General features: G+C 46.2%; 1 protein-coding gene across 1 annotated transcript in view; it reads right to left on the bottom strand.

Moving 5' to 3' along the window:
• LOC144722399 (uncharacterized) overlaps positions 1-8447 on the bottom strand; it is a 28210-nt gene extending 19763 nt beyond the window's left edge. The window contains exons 1-7 of the mRNA XM_078600638.1: positions 8259-8447; positions 6525-6608; positions 4646-4745; positions 3776-3909; positions 2418-2504; positions 1788-1938; positions 88-249 (exon numbers count right to left, since the gene is read on the bottom strand). Coding sequence (XP_078456764.1) covers positions 88-249; positions 1788-1938; positions 2418-2504; positions 3776-3909; positions 4646-4745; positions 6525-6566 — 676 coding nt within the window. The 5' untranslated portion in view covers positions 6567-6608; positions 8259-8447. The remainder of the gene's footprint in view (positions 1-87; positions 250-1787; positions 1939-2417; positions 2505-3775; positions 3910-4645; positions 4746-6524; positions 6609-8258) is intronic.
• Between the last annotated feature and the right edge of the window lie 13330 nt (positions 8448-21777).

Below are 21777 nucleotides of genomic sequence, written 5' to 3'. Positions count from 1 at the left end.
GGGGGGGGGGGGGGGCAGCCTTCAAGAAGAAATGTTGGTCACATGGCCGTCAAGACTGGCGAGAACGCCTGGGAGCCGCTGGCTGACCTTGCGCGGCAGCTAAGAAGAGCGGGGTGCGCCTCTTGAAGTCACAGGCGGCCAGGTCTGCTCCTTGGTGCTGCAGAGTGGCCAGCGTGTTGGTGCAGCCGTACCGCGCCGCGTAGTGCACTGCCGTCTGCTGCTCTCCCTCCGTCCGCACCTCTGTGTCCACTAACGCCCGTGAGTGAAGAGTGCAACGCACACGGTGGGACACGGGTATTGTACGTGAGGTGGCATCTGCATCGCGTGCTTTCGGGTGTGCTTCTGTGGCCGTCTGGAATGCTCTTCCTCCCGATATTAGGAAGCCACTGGAGCTATGCACTTTTAAATGTAGATTGAAAAATAATTTCTTAAGAACTGTTTTTTGTGTTGTGTTGTCCTTCCCCCGCACTTCTAATTAGCGCATTTGGCTACGTACAGTGCGAAAGAAGTTCAAGATACACACATCATCATCATTATCAGCAACATCAGCAGCAGCCATAATCTATCCACTGTTGAATGAAGAGCCCCCGAGGTCGTCACCAACCCTTACAGTCCTGCGATGATTTAATCACCCAGTCTCTTGTGGTGGATATCCTCTCAAATGTATTCCCTTCTTTGGCTGTCACTCGGTCACGATTCCCGACTACCAAACATTAACCCTTCTCAGGACACGTCCATCTCGAGCCTGCTTTTATCAAGTCAATATGATGTTTCTAACTTGAATATGTTCTCCAATCCACGTGCTTCTCTTCCTGTCTCTCAGTGCGATTACAAGCATGCACCTCCCCATGCTTATAAACACATATTTCAGCTGCATTGCCATTTACTTTGTCAACAACTATGTATGAGCCACATGTCAATATCAGGTGATATACTCTGTGATTAAAAACTGTATATTCTGTAAGCGCTCGTTGTAAAGCCATTGCGGTGACAATTGCTTCGCGATAAATTGCTCTAAACTTAATTCTAGATTTGAAGCTTTCGTGACTGCAAGGAATCATATTCTTAGGTTTTTTCTGTTTTATTTTATTTAATTTCTGTTTTATTTTATTTTCATTAATTTTGATGTTTGCTCTAAACTTGCCCGAGTGCAGGGAATGGGAACCTTTTAAAATCCTTTATATTAAATTCACTTGCTTGCGTGCTTACGACCGTGCAAATCTTTCGGTCGTTTTTTAACCCACTTCCCGTGATCCAATCGAGCTGATATTTTGCACACAGACTAATTGTGCGTGACAATTTATTTTCGTGAAATTTTTTTCCCATAACTTTACACTTTTTAGGAATTTTTTTTTATATTTAATTACCAATTGCTTAATGGTGGCAGGCAATCATCTGACCCATAGGTGGCAACCATCTCAAGCCAGAGGACGAGAGGACTCTAGCCGCCACGCATATAAAGGATTTATAGTGAAAAACTTTGTTTTTACGGGTTAATTTTTTTCCTTCATAAGGTGCTGAATGGGGCTTTGATGGTGTTACCAGATTGATAGTGTTGCCAGGTTGTAAATATTCCCCTCAAGCAACTGATCAGTATAGCTAAGATTTTTGCAGTGATGGATATCATGTGGGCCATTTAGAATGGGTAGGTCTCATGCGGCCACAGGCCATGTAAAATTAATCCACTGACCGTACGAAATGGAAGTTGTGGGGCCGTGTGAAATGAAGTCGGGGACCGTAGGTTATTCCACTTTTGCCATCGTGTAGCGTGGCCATTCGAGACTCACCTCCACTGTCAATGAGAAGCTCCACCAAACGTGGGCAGTCCACAGTGGCAGCAATGTGTAGAGCCGTCCGACCAAATTTGTCTCCGAGGTTAACGTCGGCACCCTTTTCAATCAGAAACTTTGCCACGTCCAGCTGCTGCCTGCGTGCAACCTTCGAGTTACAGGAACACGCTCGTATTAAGCAACATTATCATGTAATTTTATCCGGCAGATGTTTAAAACAGTGGCTGTAAACCTATGGGTTTGAGCCGGGGAGGGGTTGGGGGGGAATGCGCAAGCAGGGGCATGGAGCCGTGCAGGAGAAATCTTGAATGTATGCGGGGAACGTTAGTGACACATTGCGGCGAGAAAACACACATATACACAGCATGATACAAATGCCTTGCAACTAAAAGCATACACACACATGATACAAATGCCTAACGGTGCGTTGACTAGAGGCATGGATATGTGATCTCCCCGTGTAAAGTGACCTTAATCACCTTAGTTGTGTTTTTGGGGCTGGAGGGAGTGGAGGAGATGCTTGGACCAGTGGTCTTGAGTTGGGTGGTTGCCATGCCAACAAGGATGAGAACCGCTGGTTTAAAATGTAAACGAGACACACACATTCGTTGTGCTGCGATTGGGTACCTTGTGCAATGGGGTTTGGCCATACTCGTCCACACAGTTAATGTTCGCTCCTTGTTCCAGCAGAGCGTTCAGCAAGTCAAAGTTGCCCTGTGTAGAAATTATTGAACACATTGTGTCAGTACCAGCAGCGTTGTAGCTCCACACAATACAAATGTGTCAGTATTACCATATTGAAACTAGTTTTTTCAATATTTCTGACACCTAATGGGGGTAAGAGATATGTTTCAGCTTTGGCTAGGTCATCATTAGCATTAGGTATGTAACGGTGCATCGATTAAGGAATTAACCTACATTTATTAAACTCACGGTAACTGCATCAAATCAATGCATGGATTTTTTTTTTTACAATTTCTGAGAATTGCATGCAAATGCTACAAGATGTTAATATTCAGGCCAATACAGCAAACAAAACTGCACAAGAGAAACCGAACAACAAAATAATATAAATGAGATAGTAAAAACAAGACAATAAAGATTTTATTATTTAATCAAATTGCGATTCTGAATCGTGACAATTCACGGAGTCGCTGGGTGGGAGTAAATTATCACGTTACAAATAATCCACTCCAATCTGAAATTTCACCACGTTTGCGGTGGGATTAAGTAGGCCGAGAATCCATGGAGGGAAAGAGTTGGGGCACAGGGTAGACATGTACGTGTAAACAATTTATCATTATTGTTATATTAAATCTCCACAGCAGTTTACAAACAATAAATTCTACACAGCTGCAATGCAATTTTTATAAATTGGAACCGTCACAAGGGCTTGACGCCGTTCTAATATCATCCATCTCACATCAACTGCTGAGCTCATGGCTCCATCACCTCCCGCCGTTCCACGCTGTGTTGATCAATAAATGTTACTGCCAGTGTTATATTAATGGAAATAGATTTTTGGCCATTTTCAGACGTCGATCAATAGCACTTCCGTATGTATTTTGCCCTTGGCATGTAGCTTGATGACAAAATTAATGTAGCGATGCCGACAGGGTAAAGCTGCTCAACATCCTGGTTGACAATACAGTCCTGATTTCAGAAAGGATACCCAGAAGCTTTTGTGAAAATCGGGATTTTAACCTCGGTTTAAACGTTTTGTCTTCACGTATGATTGATATGTGCATAGGGCAGTGCTATCTGAGTAGCGGTCGTGGTTGGCAGAGGAGTGGGTTTGGCCTATGAGAAGTAAGTTGGGCCAACATCAGAAAGAGCTCAGTCTCTCAATGTCTGAGAGTGGTTAGCAGGCTGATGGAGGAAGGGGTTGCCAGCTGACCATGTGTCCCGGTTGAGCCTCCCAAAAATGTGGTAGTTTTATGAAAGTGCTACACTTGCAAGCTCCCTCCAACGTCGGCAATACCAACCTCGGAAATCCTCTGTCCTCGTCTGGACTGAGAGTCAAAGAGTTGCAGGAAAGTTGTATTCACATCAGCGTCGTTGTCTGTTGTCTCCAAGTAGCTCAGTCCATCATACGGTTCATCAAAAACATTGTAGAAAGCTGTTTTAAGCATTTTAAGATAAATAAAAAGAATGATCAGCAACGTTGCACATGCTGTCAATATCGTTGGGCTTATTATCATACTGCTACTGATTTAATGAAAATGTTTGTTTGCCAATTCTGCTTATAATTTGAGAACCGAAATTAGTACAAGGCTGGGCAGCACAACAAATATCCACACAAACAGGTGAGCTCAATTTTTTGAGAAGGCAACTGTATACATGACTGTATACATGAGAAGAAAAAATAATAATACAATCTAGTAGGTAAAACAAAACCAAAATGGATTGATTCCTGAACTGTGGCGATTCATCTAATTATTGAGAAGGAAAAATTGTTACATGCCAGGTGGTGAACACACACATCAGTCGTCCTATAAATGAATGAAGAAAGATCCACACGAGGTCCTCGACAACTTCAGATCGCCTTCCTCTAAGTACTCTGAGGTCAAGACTCATTTCATGGGGTTATCGGGCTATTGCCAGTTCAGCTCCCACGCTTTGGAACAACGCTTTGCCTTTGCTAATAAGACAATCAGAATTGTTTGCTATATTTAAGTCTGTCTTGAAAACTCACCACTTTAAACTGCCCTTTATCAATCGCATAGTTATGGCCATTAGCCCTGGAGGTTCTGTTTATTTCCTGGCTTTTCATACACAGTCGCGCATTGGGACCTACGGATGAAATGCACCACTTCACAAATGTACATCAGTTGTATTACTGTGATTACACTTACAGGCAGTGGACGAGCTAGAGGAAGAAGCGCTGGTCCTCAAAGTCTCTCCGCTCAACAGCTTCTTCCGGATCTGATCAGATTCCACTGCGACATTTCCCTCCTGACAAACAAGCAGAGAGCCCTCTGTGTGCGTGTGTATCCATGCCCCCCAGTAAAACGGACTAGAACCAGCGATTGCTGTGAACAGCTGTCACCATTACAAATATATATATTTTCGTCTTGTTTCTATAATTCTATTCCAATTGTGCTCTCAGCATCCTGTCATGAAACAGTGTCCGTTCGGTTTAATGCTTCTAATGGATTCTTACTTTTTAAACATCTTTTAAAAAAATCGAAACACTTCATCAGAGTTCCAAAATTCAGAACACTAACGAGTTATATTTATAAAGGCGCAACTAATAATATAGATAATCACGAGTGCGCAGTGCATAACAGCCCATGGAAGTGGATTTCACAGAACTACTTCTGAGATCTCAAGGGACATGTTTATTGACACGAGTGCCGCACAACCCCACACGCCTTGCTTCAGTGATAGGTTTATCACATGGCAGTAAATCCTGGAATTTAGCTTGACCTGGAAGTTAGCCATATTTGTTTGATTTCATCGTAATTTTTTGTGTGGTAGTGGCTAGGCTAGTACCAATCAACTCGCCGTACCCGAGTACCCAGTTTACTTATGGGTTGCCAAAACCCAGATTCAAACCAGGGATCAAAGCGGTGCCAGCACACCATTCTGACCATCGAATCACGTGGTAATTTCATCTGCTTTGAAAGAAAGGTCACATTTCTAATTACTCAAACGTCATTCACTACAATCTAGATTTGAAGCTTTCGTGACTGCAGGAATCCATACTCTTTGGTTCTTTCGGTAAAGTCACGTAGGTATAGAATAAAATAAATCACGGCGTTTCAATTGCAACACAAGCAATCATCATCTTGCTGTGGTTTTCCCACCTGATGATTGCTTGTGTTGCAATCGAAACGTCGTGATTTATATTATTTTATACCTACGTGACTTTACCGAAAGAACCAAAGAGTATACTCAATCACAACATCGGGGCTAACTCTGACCCCTGGACACACATTACGCAGCGTGTACATGCTGCCCTGGCTGAGTTCCCTACCAGCTCAGTCCTCTAAGCCTTTGGGCAGTGCCCTGCTGCTGTGGTTGCCAGGTATTCAGAGTCCTGGCAGAGTGTGCGTAGGGGAATTCGTCGTGCCTTTGGCTTACGCTTAAACGGTGAGTGGTAAAGGGGAGTTCTGAAGCTAGGTTGGAATGGACCCCCTAAAGAAAAAAACTGTGGCCAAGAGCATGGAATGTTCCATCAGTTTGTCAGTTAAAGAAGTACAGTATACGTTACCTCTATGTCTAGCCAGGGTGGAAGAATAGGCAAAATGCCCTATAGAAAGGTTCTCTAAAGATCCCTTGAGTGGAGAGTCTACGGCCAGTGGTGCCATGAGCAAGACATTGTAGGACTACACCTTTACTTTTTTAACAGTATAAGTGAAATTAAAAATTACCGTACGATGAAATTGATCAATTAAATTTTGGCACAGATGCATTTCGTACTCCAGCATTTGAATGCCAGTGTGGTGAAGTATGGTTAAACAAAGCGCCATGACCGCCAGAGCGCCAGATGGCCTTCATCCATAAGTAGCTGTCCAAAGCACTGTACATTACTATGATCGTAGTAATAGTGTTTAATTCGAATACGTTGAGTCGATTCACATCCTTATTCGTAAGCCAGTGTGTATTGGTGATGGGAGATAAAATGGAAAATTTGCCAGCAAAGTGAATCATAACCACATCTTTATCTTTGGATTGCTTTGGACCATTTACTAGTGTGGGGCAGGCATGAGGAATGCTTTATTTATTTACCTGCATCTCAGTTGGCTCTGACATTGTAATTTCCTCGTGCATTCTCCCTCTCTCTCCACGATTGTCTGATTTCAATTGCCGAACCTAGAGGTTAATATAAGTACAGCGGCATACGTTACATTACATGAGGACAGGCCGTCTTATGGACATGGTGAAGTGACACTCAAATGTTGTTCACCTGGGCCTCACCTGACAATCATCGCTCAACATTCACCACTCACTCTTTGGTTCTTTAGATAAAGTCACGTATAAAGAGAAAATAATAAATTAAATAATCACTCACCACTCACCTAACGCAAGTCAAACACGCCACATATACTTAGGCGCTAACACTCACCACTCACATTATGCGGCACATCATTAGTAAATTAAAACCCGTAGCTGAGACAATACAAATGCTAATTTTACAAAAAAAGGTAACGTTGTTGCCATGGTGACGTCTCGAGGCAATTACCTTAACTGCCGAGCCAGGAATGAGTTAACTCAACACCAATTAATCTAACGATCACTTTATGTCATTGGCAACATCGATTAGCAGAGACAACTCCATCATTAAAATAATTAGCAATAATAATGCAAAACGCTTCCCCGTGGCAGTGATTCCACTTTAGGGATTGAACGGATTAGTTTTTTTTGGCAAATCAGGCTGAATATAGCGGCCTCTAGTGGCTATAGGACGTCATGGCCTAAAATACAATGTTTCGCTCCGGATCGCTGCAAAGTATGATCTGTGTTTTGATTTTGTGTACTGATCTTAAAGGTGCATTGAAAAATGTTGACACTCCGACTGATGCTCCTGCTGTTGTGGAGTGACTCATGCAGCCAGCTATGGCTGCAGAGTTTAGTAGTGCATGTTGTTCACGTTTATTGTGAAAATTCGGTCACAGTTCCTATGATCATTGTTTCATTGCTTTTATGGCTTTATTTTGGTGATTTTCGAAAAGTTTTTTGGTTTGGCCATGTTTGTTTGTTGTAGTACAGAGTTAGACTGATGGCCTTAATCTAAGTTGTCTTGTGGTTGTTGTTATTGTTGTTTGACTTGCATCCCACTGGGATTTTTGCACACAGTGTTGGTGTACGGTGCTTTTTCTGCAATATTTTGCTGTCTTTTCATGGATATTCAGTTTGCACTTAGTCACATAGTCACTTTAAGATGTTTTTTTGTTCATGTTTTTGTTTGTTGCGGTTGCACCCGATTCAAGAGCCGAATGGCTCACAGGGCTACACCTAATAAATGAACTTGAACTTGAGGATGCATGTCATCGTTAGTTAAACAGATATATTTTGATTAGCCGCTATAGTTACGCCTCCACTTTTGACACGAGGTTTATCAACCTGTACCGACCAGCGTGGTGAAGTATGGTCAAACAACCCCTACGAACGACACCGCATGAGCGATGCACCTCATCTAGCAGTGGATTTGACAAAGAGGGCTTTGTTAATGGTTGTAAAGTTGTGTAATTGTTTCCCTGATGCATAGCTCAATTAAACGCTGTCTACCCTGTAGTTATAATCACACGTTATTCACAATAGGATTAGCAGGATTAGCTATCGTGTTCCAACCGCGTCGGAGCTCAAATCAAACGACACATTTGAGGGAAAATAGCTCAACCACATTTCAAATAAGGCAATGTTAACATTAACGATGGCAGAAGTTACCAAACTAAATCGTTACGACGGTTTTAATTTACAAGTTCAAGAATCGCGCGTCGCCTTCACGTGGGGCCTGCTTACCTGGTTGAATAAAGCGGCAATCAGCGGCAAATAATTAACTATCAATTATCCGTTGCTTGGTAAAATAACATTAAACAAAATAAAATGTCAATTTACTTCAATGGAATAATAATAACGACGGTATTGTGTTACTAAGTTCGCTGTCACGCCACCTGTTCCCCTCGATTGCGCGGGAACAAGATGCGCACGTGACCCAACACATTTGCATAACGTGAAACCCCACGTGTCAAGCACCTCATTTACATATCATTTGCATACGGCGTTAAAGGACGTCCTCGTTTAACGCGGCAGATGCGTTCCTGAGTAATGCATCTTTGAGCAAACGAGTTAAGCGAAAACAAGTTAGTTATTACGCCACTGATAATGTAGTTAGTTACACCACTGATAATGTAGTTAGTTACACCGCTGAACATGTAGTTAGTTACACCACTGAACATGTAGTTAGTTACTACGCCACTGATAATGTAGTTAGTTACACCGCTGATAATGTAGTTAGTTACACCGCTGAACATGTAGTTAGTTACACCGCTGAACATGTAGTTAGTTACACCACTGAACATGTAGTTAGTTACTACGCCACTGATAATGTAGTTAGTTACACGACTGATAATGTAGTTAATTACACCACTGAACATGTAGTTAGTTACACCACTGATAATGTAGTTAATTACACCACTGAACATGTAGTTAGTTACACCACTGATAATGTAGTTAGTTACACCGCTGATAATGTAGTTAGTTACTACACCACTGATAATGTAGTTAGTTACACCGCTGATAATGTAATTAGTTACACCACTGATAATGTAGTTAGTTACACCACTGATAATGTAGTTAGTTACTACGCCACTGACCACTCTCGTGGTGGGGTAGGGGACATTGTTCGTCTTGGAGACCAGGGGGGGGGGACAATGCGCGCCCTCGTTTCTCGAGGCCCCCTAATTGCGACAGCGATCATCGACGACGCTTGAAAAGTTTATGAAAGGCGACGTCATCTATTGTGGCAACGGACGGGGGCAACGAGAAAGGGCGTCCGTGTGGATCCCGAGAACGCAACCGAGCGGCGGGAGATGGTAGAGGGGACGAGGAATGCGAATTGTTCTTCTTCTTGACGAGTTCAAACGCAGAGCGACGCAGCGGGCGATTCGCCCGGCTGGACGCGTGCAAGTGTAAGGTTTAGAGTTGGCCGTGGCAAGCGCGAAGATCGGACGTCTGCTCCGTGTGCGTGCGTGCGTGTGTTTCTGCGTCTTTTTGTGTGGCTGTGCGTGCGTTGTTGCGCGCATGCTTACGTGTTTCTGTGTGTCGCTGTGTGTCTGTGCAGCTGGCTCTGTGTCTGTGCTTGTGTGTTGTGTGTGTGTGCCTTTGTCTGTGTATGTATCTGTGCCTGACTCTGCATCTCTCTGTCTCTATGAGTTATGCATTTGTATGCTCTCTGTATGTTGGAATGGATGCGTGTACCGTATGTGTGTGCCTTTGTGGGTTTTACTGGCTATGTGCGTCTGTGTGTCTGTCTGAGTCCGTGCATGACTCTGTGCGTGTCTCCGTATGTGTCTGTGTGTCTCGGTGGGTGCGTATCTGCGTGGCTTTGTGTGTCACTTTGTGAATCATTTGTGTCTGTGTGTCTCTCTGTGCCTCCGCGTGTCCGTGTACAATAATTGAACGTTAAAAGTTGGATTCACACAGCGTCCAAACGTGACCGAATCTAAAGATGCTGTGCAGAAACAAGTGTCCATGTGTATTGTATATTGAGAAGACTGACAGTCAAAATTAATCTTCTTGGTTCTTTCGGTAAAGTCACGTAGAAGGGAAATAATAAAATAATTATAAATAAAACATAATAAAATTATTCTCACGACGTTTCGGCTACAACGCAAGCAGCCGTGAGGAGGACGGTTGCTTGCGTTGTAGCCGAAACGTCGTGAGAATTATTTTATTATTTTGTATTATTTTATTATTTCCCTTCGACGTGACTTTACCAAAAGAACCAAGAAGATGAATCCCTGCAGTCACGAAAGCTTTAAATTGAAAGTCAAAATTAAGTTTGTGAGCCTGGACTTGAACAGGGTCAGGGCATCGACAGCACGAACGGCGAAGGGGAAAGTGACTTCCCGACCAGGACCCATCATCTTAAATAGAGAGAGAGAGAGAGTCCTTGCCTGTAACATCTGGCATTTCGCCAGTATTGGTTCAAGCAAGCCTGACTCTGCCGATGAAGACAGTGAATGTCAAAAAGGCCACGAGTTTGCTCGCGTTCAACCAATGCTGTTTAAACTATGCGCTGGCACAAAGTCACGTGGCTGATGTGATGTGTAGAATAAAATACTGCACTTTTTATATGAAGGTACAGATATATAAAAGAGGTCAATTGTTTGTCTGATTAATTATTCCAGTCTGTGGGAGCAGCACAGGAGAACGAGACATCTTTTTTTCTATGAGTATATCTGCACATCTGGCTGTGTGTGTGTGTGTACCACGTACTCTGTCTGCCGGACTAGGACACCGCCGATGCCTGCCTAAGTCCTTCGCTGACTACATTTCTCAGACATGGGCTGCGGGTCATCGAGGAAGGCCTTGGTGGGGCCCGGTGATGAGCAAAACGTGGCATGGAATGACAAGCGAAGGGTACGCGACGTATCCAACCAAGAACACCGCGACCTGGCTGTACATTCTCCACATCGTCGGACGTTCGGGAAAGTAAGACGCGCCCCGAATGTGTGTCTGGCGTCAAGTTATACAAACCTGGTCACACACAAAGACAAAGATCCCCCCCCCCCGCCGCTCCGTGTAGCCTCTAACAGACTTTTTGGGGGGCAAATGCTCTCAGCGAGTAAGCATCTATGAGGATCGGCACGGCGTACGAGGGGTGGTGGGTGGCCAGCACCATGATGACGCATTAAATGACAGCATTAGGATTCTGTGTTTATGTATGACTTCACTCCAACACCCATCTACCGGATTATAAAACGCAACTCCCAAATGCAAGGTGGGGGGGAGGGGGGACGGTGGGGTATGCGTCCTACGGTAGTCCGGAGAGTACGGGGAGTCGGTGCGAATCTTTAGTTCGCAATGCTTACGACCAAATCAACCCGCGGTGTCTCCCGAACGTAAGGCGCTCCATGACTATCAAATAAGATGAGACGTGTGTACGATCTCGGAGTCAATGTGTGATCATTGTCATTCTTAAACACGCCTCTGTGTCGTGCATGTCCTCCACGATCCAGAGCCGATATTGATACCACCGCAGGTCGCAAAACAGAGCGCTGCCGATGGATTTGCATGGCCAATAAGAATTGATTACATGACAACCCGCTCAGGTCAAGTGGTTATCCCATGATTCATCGGTGTTGGCTATAATTAAAACCACTGGAGCAGTCTTCTTCACTCAGTGTATTATCCGTTCTTTTTCCATTAAAAACGATCGTCCCATCTAAGTGTTAACATTTTTTCGAAGCACCCTCGAGGATCTTCTTGGTTCTTTCGGTAAAGTCACGTAGGATGGAGAACAGGTCTGTCGAGGAGACAGAGTCTGAATGACAAGCCCCAGGCTTGGAGCGACTATTTAAGCTGGGATGGAGGGGGTGAAGAGCACCTTGACAAAAAAATAAGTTACAGCAGCAGATGTTAGTGTACATGCGATTGGTATTACCTTAGAGTTGCGGCATCTCTTCAGAAAGGTGAGAGACTCGATTAGCTAAGCCTTCTTATCCCGGTGCTTGTTGAAAGATCTTAAAGTTTTGTGGAATCCCACCCCGTAGTGGCGGTTAAATTTCGATTTAAAGCTTTTGTGACTGCGAGGACTCCGGTAACGTGCGGTCCCTGTGTTTGTCGCGGGTTCGAGGTGCGCGAGTCCAAGGTGCAGGATGAAGATCGCGGAACATCGGCCACGTCCGCGCACTCGGCCGTGACGGTGGACAGCGGCCTGGGCTGCGATGACAGAAGACCGCCCGGGGAAGTTGGCAGTACGTTGCCTACCGCGCCACGGTGGCGAGATGTTCACTACCTCGCATGGCAGTACAGGAGGTCGTGGGTTTAGATCGTGACCCCTCGATGCCTGCTGTGTATTTGGATCTTGACTTAAAGCTTTCGTGACTGCAGGAATTCATATTCTTTGGGTCTTTCGGTAAAGTCACGTAGATAGGTTCAAAGAAAATAACAAAAACTTACGACGTTTCGATCGCAAAGGTGGTGGGTTTCCACCAATTAAAGGGCTGCCAGGTAAAAATGTGCATGCTAATGGAAGATCGGTGAGCGGCCTCCATGACGAGCACGCTGAGGTGGCTATGTTAATGTGAGAGATTAGCATGTTAATGGGAGATCGGTGAGCGGTCTCCACAACGAGCACGCTGGGGTGGCTATGTTAATGTGAGAGATGAGCATGTTAATGGGAGATCGGTGAGCGGTCTCCACAACGAGCACGCTGGGGTGGCTTTGTTAATGTGAGAGATGAGCATGTTAATGGGAGATCGGTGAGCGGTCTCCATGGCGAGCACGCTGAAGTGCTATGTTACCTCTAGGTCGGCGCGCGAAGTTGGCTGTGTTAGTGTGAGAAATTTAACCTGTTCATGTAAAATCGGAGAGTCGAAAATAACAATTAACATCGGAAGGTGGCAGGATGGGAACATCACAGCCAGTTATGACTTAAACTGGTTGATAACGTCCTTCCAATGATTGCTAAGTTTGTACCCATCTTCTTTTTACCTGGCAGCCCTTTAATTGATGGAAACCCACTATCTTCGCGGTCGTTGCCCATCACCCACATTAACATTAGCTGCCCCGCCCACGCTGCTGACATTTAGGCTACGCCCATTTTAAACCTTTATAAACAGTTTGCCTTTAGAAGCTAACCCCATTTTCCTGATGACGACCGCTTGTGTTGCGATCGAAACGTCGTAGTTTTGTTATTTTTTTTAACCTATCTACGTGACTTTACCGAAAGACCCAAATAATATGTGTTTTTTGAGTTTACATGTTCTCTCTCCCCTTTCCCTCCTTGGAGGTGTGGAGGTTTTTTTTCCTCCAGGTCCTCCGGTTTTTCCCCTCCACATTTAGAATCATCACGCGTTTATAGTATTTGGCTGCTATACATTTATACGTGATAAGCCACTTCGGTGAGCTATAAATTGTGGCCAGGTCGCTTCTGAAAAATAGCTACATAGCTCAGTGGGCTTTACCTCCTAAAATAAAAAAAACATATTTTTTTAGTCTTTATAATAATATATATTTTTTTATTCTGCTTGTTTGCCTCGTTGAGTCTCGTGTCTCTCGTTCAAAATGTGTCCTGCCACGTGTCCCTAGTAGGGGCCGATGCTTGCCACGTGTAGTCCCGATTGTACAGTGCGAAAGAAGTTCAACATACATATGGGCATGTAGTTGTTTGCGGTGTAAAACGCTCAATTTTTGCAAAAAAAAATTATCGTGACGCCAGCGCACATGCCGGCTTCAATTTGTTATCAGATAATGATTCCCTGTTGTCGGCCACAGAAAGAAATTGGAACCGCTAAAGTTACGCCACCTCCCCAGGTACTGATAAAAAAAACATCTGATCTGAGCTCGTGGACAAACTGGGATCAGGTTATCCATACTAAAGGTTTATTTTGGGTTAGATCGCATAAATATAAATGTGTCGTTAAACCCGCTACCACCCGACACAGCCAATCAGTACACCGGTGTGTTGGAGAGTAAACCCACGACATTTCCAATTCAAGTGCGGCGTTTCGCCAGGAAACTGGAATCAGGTTGTCATGCCCGGTGCTAAAGGATACGCGTCCGGGCGTAATGTTTGTAATAAGGACTAACCACACATCGTATTTTACAACATAGTTACAGCGCCAAATTGTTACCATCGATTTCACAGCCAAGGTTATTGCAGGGTCACAAGAGACCTCCAATTCACTCACCTCCATCCCCCCTCCCTCTCCTACCTCTCCCCTCTCATCTCACTCTATTCCCCTCCACGCACTCTCCTGCCTCTCCCCTCTCACCTCACTCTACTCCCCTCCACTCACTCACTCTCCTACCTCTCCCCTCTCATCTCACTCTGCTCCCCTCCACGCACTCTCCTACCTCTCCCCTCTCATCTCACTCCCCTCCCCTCCACACACTCTCCTACCTCTCCCCTCTCATCTCACTGTCCTCCACTTCACACACTCTCCTACCTCTCCCCTCTCATCTCACTCCCCTCCCCTCCACACACTCTCCTACCTCTCATCTCACTATATTTCCCTGATGCGATGCAACTATTCATTCGATCACATCGACAGACCTATTTAAGACCCATGAGCGTGCACATTGTATTGGTATTGCAAAGTGTGTGCATGGCATATCAATTAAAACGTATTTGTTTTAACAATTATCAGAGCTGGGATTTAGTCACATTCAACGTGTTTTTTTTTCTTTGGTGTATCCATTGGTAACCTACCCAAGACACTAATTTAATAGCGGGTGGCTGAACCCCGGATTCGAACCCAGACATTCGACGATCCTGGCTTAGGGTTCTGACCTTTCCTTGAACCATGAGCTACTCGGCCACCACCTCCTATAGAACCAAATGAATATTGGATTCAAATAAAAAAAAACATTGGATACGGACACCCTCATGGGCTCAGGTATGCATTCTCCATCATCACCAGAGATGATGGAGGTGATGTCATCCCTCCCACCCAAATGCGTGACAATGACCTCAATGACCTCAATGAACAGTGATAGGATCAATGAAAGTGATGTCACACCCTGCTCCCCCCATCATTCTCGTCCCCCCCCCCGCACATCCCAGGGCGGCCACTCGATGGTCCGATTCCCGGGACCATGCCGCGTGCAGCTGCCAACGACATCCTGGAGGAGCTGAGGGCCCAGGGTCTCATCCAGAGCACCCCCCGCGTGGTGCGGGGGGGGCAGGCCTTTGACGTCATGGTGAGGGGTGACACTCCGTTCGCGAGGTCGTGACGTCACTGGCTCCCGGGGTCTTAGGAGATTGTATTATTATTATTATGTATTATTACGTGTTGTTATCGTCTGCTAGTCATGCTGAGTCTGGCGGCAGTCGCTTCAGCAAGCAGTGTGGAGGGAGGGCCCTGAGACACGGTCTGTCGACGAGCACGTCCACACACAGTGGGTCGTCGTGGTCATCTTGGCGCCCTGGTGTGGAGGGTGACTGCACGCGGACCCTGGCCTGGACGCAATCTGTTAAGACAAATAGGGGTGATGAGTATGACGACGACGATGATGCTGTCCGCAATGATGACGATACTACAGCTGCTGCTGATGGTGATGATACTGCTGTTGTTGCTGGTGGTGATACGGATAATACTGCAACTGCTGTTCCTGCTACTGCTGATGTTGACGATACGGCAGCTGCTGTTGATGCAAACGACACTGCAGCTATTGCTGCTGCTGCCGAAAATGATGATACTGCAGCTACCTTTGCTGCTACTGCAGATGATGATATTGTAGCTACTGCTGATGATAATGATGACGATGATGATACACTCAATGGCAATGTTAAAATCACGGTGATGATCGTGACGATGATGATACACTCAATGGCAATGTTAAAATCACGGTGATGATCGTGACGATGATGACGATGATGATACACTCAATGGCAATGTTAAAATCACGGTGATGATCGTGACGATGATGCCGATGATGACGATGATGATACACTCAATGGCAAATGATAAAATCACGGTGATGATCGTGATGATCGTGACGATCGTGACGATGATGACAATGATGATACACTCAATGGCAATGTTAAAATCACGGTGATGATCGTGACGATGATGATACACTCAATGGCAATGTTAAAATCACGGTGATGATCGTGACGATGATGACGATGATGATACACTCAATGGCAAATGATAAAATCACGGTGATGATCGTGACGATGATGACGATGATGATACACTCAATGGCAATGTTAAAATCACGGTGATGATCGTGACGATGATGACGACGATGATGACGACGATGATTGTTTTCCTTCCCCGCACCCAACCGATGCAGGTGACGGACGCGCCATCGGGTCGTCCTCCCGCCCGACTCGAGAGGCTCATCCTGAGCGCGGGCAGCACGCGGGGCAGCGCGGGGGGCAGCGCGGGCGACGAGAGGGGGGCAGCAGCAGCAGCAGCGGCAGCAGCAGCAGCGGACGAGGCTGCGGCGGCGAGGCGCGCGGAGGCGCTGCGCGAGAGGCGGGAGCGACAGCTGCGGAGAGAGGAGCGCGCGCGCCGCGTGCGCGGATCCAGGGCGGTGGCGATCGAGATCCAGCACGAGCAGCACGTCCAGGAGGAGCAGGAGGGATGAGGGATTGATGGTCAAATTTCGATTTAAAGCTTTCGTGACTGCAGGGATTCATCTTCTTGGTTCTTTCGGTAAAGTCACGTAGAAGGGAAGTAATACAATAATAACAATAAAACATAATAAAATAATTCTCACGACGTGTTGTGGCCGAAACGTCGTGAGAATTATTTGTATTATGTTTTATTGTTATTATTTTTTTTATTTTTTTTATTTTATTACTTCCCTTCTACGTGACTTTACCGAAAGAACCAAGAAGATGATTGATGGTCGTGGTGGTGATACTGAGTTTAATTGTGCTGTCTTAGAATGATGATGATTTGATATACTGGCTGACACTTGACCAAAGTGATTGATGATGATGATACTGCAAGTGAACTTGTGCTGTCTTAGAATGATGATGATTTGATATACTGGCTGACACTTTACCAAAGTGGTTGATGATGATGATACTGCGAGTTTACTTGTGCTGTCTTAGAATGATGATGATTTGATATACTGGCTGACACTTGACCAAAGTGATTGATGATGATGATGATACTGCGAGTGAACTTGTGCTGTCTTAGAATGATGATGATTTGATATACTGGCTGACACTTTACCAAAGTGGTTGATGATGATGATACTGCGAGTTTACTTGTGCTGTCTTAGAATGATGATGATGATGATGATGATTTGATATACTGGCTGACACTTGACCAAAGTGATTGATGATGATGATACTGCAAGTTAACTCGTGGTGTCTTAGAATGATGATGATGATGATAGCATATACTGGCTGACACTTTACCAAACGAATTGATGGTGATAAGGACTGGCTGATGTTGAAAATGGTGATGTTGTCGTGCATTCACCGACACTTTATAAGTGTGGTTGATGAAGATTATTATTACGACGACGACGATGATGATCGTGATGTCAGATACTAACCCACACTTTACAATTGTGATGAGTATCATTATGGTGACGGCAATGATGGCGATGATGATGTAATACACCGGTTAACACTTTACAATTGCAATCGTTGACGACGACGATGATGATGATATAAAAGGAGAGAGCGGGAACGGAAGCGGGGCTTCATCGCCACTGGGGGGGAGACAAAGGCGGTCGGGCGTGGTGCTGGCCACAGACCCCCTTGTGTACCGTGCCGGCCTTCATAGCCGCTCGCAAACAGCGCGGCTCTATGCCCCAATAGCCGATGAAAGCGAGAGAGGTTCCGAACCTTCTGTTGTCATGTACCATAATGTATGCCGATAAATACGGTAATAAAACGTGTAATTATGTTAATTGGTGTTGTTCAAGATGGGAGCCGTGGCGCATTGATTAGCGCTGTGAATCCAGCCGCTTGAGTTCGATTCCAGGCCACGGCGAGCATCATATGCGAGTGATACCTGATCCTGTTTTGCCCCCCCCATCTCCCCTTCACCAACTTGAACCGACTTGTGTGGTGAAGTATGGTCAACCCCCTCCCCTTCAACGAACGACACGAATTGTGGATGCTACTCTCACACAGCCGTGGATCGGTGCATTTACATGGCTGTAACTTTTATTATTTTTAAATTGTGCATTTTTTATCACGTGGTATGCTCGATGTAATGTAATATTTAACTAAAAAAAAAAACAGGAGCTAGTGTTTTGACACAGTGTACTAACAGTCTAACATCATTCCGGGGTCGATAAAGTGCGTACCGCTTTGTGGCGAGTCATTAGCTGTCATCTTCTGGGCATATTGGGCCTGCGAAGGGGCAATTTCCACCACTGTCCCAGGGCGCTACCCCATCGCTCGTGTGGGCAGGAATACTCGTTTGACTTGGTTGTCAACAATAAAACCTTTGCCGGAAATGTGTCCCAGACTGCCTGTGTTCAATAGCGGTCCACAGTTCGGGTATAATATTTGTGCTTGTTAGGGCAAGTGCTGTTAGCGAGCACCTATAACGGCCAGGACAGCAAACGACGGGGTGGGTGGCCAGCACCACGCCCGACCGCCTTTGCCTCCCTAGCCGGCGATGTTTACACAACGCGCCAGCTACTCATTTGAGGCTGAGTCGACCTAGGGGAGGCCCAGGATCGGTGCAGATAATCGTCGCCGGTGTTGTTAGCCGTAAGCGGGAACCGAACCCGAGTCGCCGTAGCACCACCACCACCACCTCCACCAGCCAGCAGTAGCAGAGGTCCTGCTGCTGCTGGCTGCTGCATTATTGACGAGAGACGGCTGAACGAACCCGACTCCGACGCGACGCACAATGAGACCGGCCACCGGATCGCCTCTGCCCGCCCGCCTCCTCGCAGCAGCTGTAACCCCACGGGCGCACGAGAGAGACCCCCTCCTCCGCCGCACACGAGGAGGGGGTAGAGGGGCCACCCAGGTATCATCATTATTCTCAAAACTGTCCCATTTGGCAGATGCTGCGCGCCCGCGTGTGTGTGTGTCAGAGGGAATGTGTGCGTGTGTGTGTGTCAGAGGTGGTGTGTGTGTCATTGTCTTTACATCTCGCCAGTCGTCTCAGTCAGCCAAGCCATGGCACGTGGGTCATCGCTACTAGGGAGACAAAGGCGGCCGGAGGTGGTGCTGGCCACCGACCCCCTCGTGTGTCGTGCCTGACTTCATAGGTGCTCGCGAACAGCGCTTTCCACGAAAGTATGTTAAGGCTATATGGGGAATCTTGGTCTTTGTGTGTCAGACAGAGGTAGTGTGTGCGTCAGAGAGAGTGTGTGTTACAGGTGGTGCATCTGCCAGTCATCTCAGTCAACCCATGGCACCTGGGTCTGTCCCTTGACCTCCTGCCAGCGAGCCTTCGATACTTCACGTGGCCTAAAAGTGCACATAGCCTGGCACAAGCGCCGTGCTGACATCACCGCCGATTAGTGGCGAATGGCCGTTGTTGTTGGTGGTCGCTAACGGCACTTGCCCGAAAAGTACGTCAAGGGTATACGGGGGATCTTTGCCTTTGTGTCAGAGGGCAGTGATAGAGTAGCGGTCAGCCCGATGCGATACGAACCCGGAGTTCCGAGTTCGATTCTCGCTCACGGCCAACATCAGTGACGATTATCTGAACAGGTCCTGTGCCTTCCCCTAGCTCGACTCAGCCTTAAATAAGTACCCGGTGCGGTGTGTAAACATCGCCACTGGGGAGACAAAGGCGGCCGGGCGTGGTGCTGGCCACCCACCCCCTCGTGTGCAGTAAAACCGGCCTTCAGAAGTGCTACTCGCTAACAGCACTTGCCCTAACCGTCTGTTGAAGGCTTTACGGGGGATCTTTGTCTTTGTGTGGTTGTGCTCGTGGGGAAATTGCCAGTGAGGGGAGCGGTGGCGCAGTGGTGAGAGCACAGTTCCACGAAGCCGACGACTCTGGTTCGGTTCCCGCTCACGGCCAACACCAGTGACTTTGCCTCTAATAAATACGTGCGGCGATGTGTTATACATGGCTACTAGGGAGACAAAGGCGGCCGGGAGTGGTGCCGGCGACCCACTCCCTCGTGTGCCATCTCAACCTTCAGAGGTGCTATTCGCTAACAACACTTGCCCCAACAGTCTGTTGAGGCTATACGGGGGATCTTTGTATTTGTATGCGTCTGTATCACTGTATCTGCGTCTGTGTCACTGTCTGTCTGTGTCACTGTGTCTGTGTCACTGTGTCTGTCTGTGTCACTGTGTCTGTCTGCGTCTGTGCCACTGTGTCTGTGTCACTGTGTCAGTATGCGTCTGTGTCACTGTGTCTGTCTGCGTCTGTGTCCCTGTCTGTGTCACTGTGTCTGTCTGCGTGCGTCTGTGTCACTCTCTGCATGTGCTGCAAACATTCGTTGAATCTCCCCCCTCCCCCTTCAAGCCTCCACCCACCACTCTCACCCCCCACCCCCAGCCCCCGCTGGGTTTAATTTCTAATCCATAATGCAGAGACTCGCCGTCCCATTCTCGTCTCCCTTACCGTGCACGCGGAAAGAGGAGCTCCGAGCTTCGAGATGCTTCCCCCAGCCCTCAATTCATCTCCCTAATTAAAGGGATGCATTATTAATGGGCGCGCTTGAAAGTGACGCACGCATTTGCCTGGCGAGGATTATGATCTTTATTATTATTATTATCCAGAGCCACTGACAAATCTCCTGTTCCTCCTCCCGCAGTAGTAATGTGCAGGGCTTCGTTATTTCAGACCGGGGGGGGGGGGTTTGTCCGGGTCAGTGACCCGGACACAATGTCGCGGCGCCCGGAACACAACATTCAGTATCCCACTCGCCGCGGGAGGGTTTGTGGCGACTAAGCACGTGCCACCTACTCCAGTGTGCCCAGCGGCCGCAAACATTAGTATTTGATAAGAAAAATAACTCAATAAATATCAAATACACGTCAATACGTCAATAAATGAAAACAGAGAAACCATCAAAGAAAAAAAGTAATTCGAAAGAAAATGCAGTGAGACGTGAAGGCCTTGCCTATGCCACCTTCCCGCTATTTGTACCAGTGTCTAAGCGGCACACATTCACACTCATCATCACCACACTCATCATCACACTCATCATCACCACAGTCATCATCATCACCACAATCATCATCATCACCGCAGTCATAATCATCATCATCACAGTCATCATCATCATCGCCACAATCATTATCATCATCATCACCACAATCATCATCACCACAGTCATCGTCATCATCACACTCATCATCAACATCGCCACAATCATCATCACCACAGTCGTTATCAACATCATCACCACGTTCATCATCACCACAGTCATCATCAACATCAACATCATCACCACAATCATCATTATCATCACCAGAGGCAACATCACAGTCATCATTATAACACTCATCATCATCACACTCACCATCACCACATTCATCATCACCACAGTCATCATCATCATCACCACAATCATCATTATCATCACCAGAGTAATCATCACAGTCATCATTATAACACTCATCATCACCACACTCATCATCACCACATCCATCATCACCACAGTCACTGCACTGATCATCACCACAGTCATTACAACAGTCATCATTATCTTTATTAAGCGTGAAACTGCATTAATCACCCTTCGTCATCGTCGTCGTGATGATCATAGTCATCCGTCTGAGGCAGAATGTCATCTTATCATTATTACGATGCCAGAGGTATGGCAATTTCATCATCATCATCATCATAATAAGTTATTTTGATAAGACAGCACATTTTGCTCTGGATAGGCCTAAGACATTCAATTGATA

This window comes from Lampetra planeri, chromosome 14 (assembly GCF_965212315.1).
Source record: "Lampetra planeri chromosome 14, kcLamPlan1.2.h2, whole genome shotgun sequence".
Lineage (NCBI taxonomy): Eukaryota > Metazoa > Chordata > Hyperoartia > Petromyzontiformes > Petromyzontidae > Lampetra > Lampetra planeri.
This window is presented reverse-complemented; position numbering and strand designations above follow the sequence as displayed.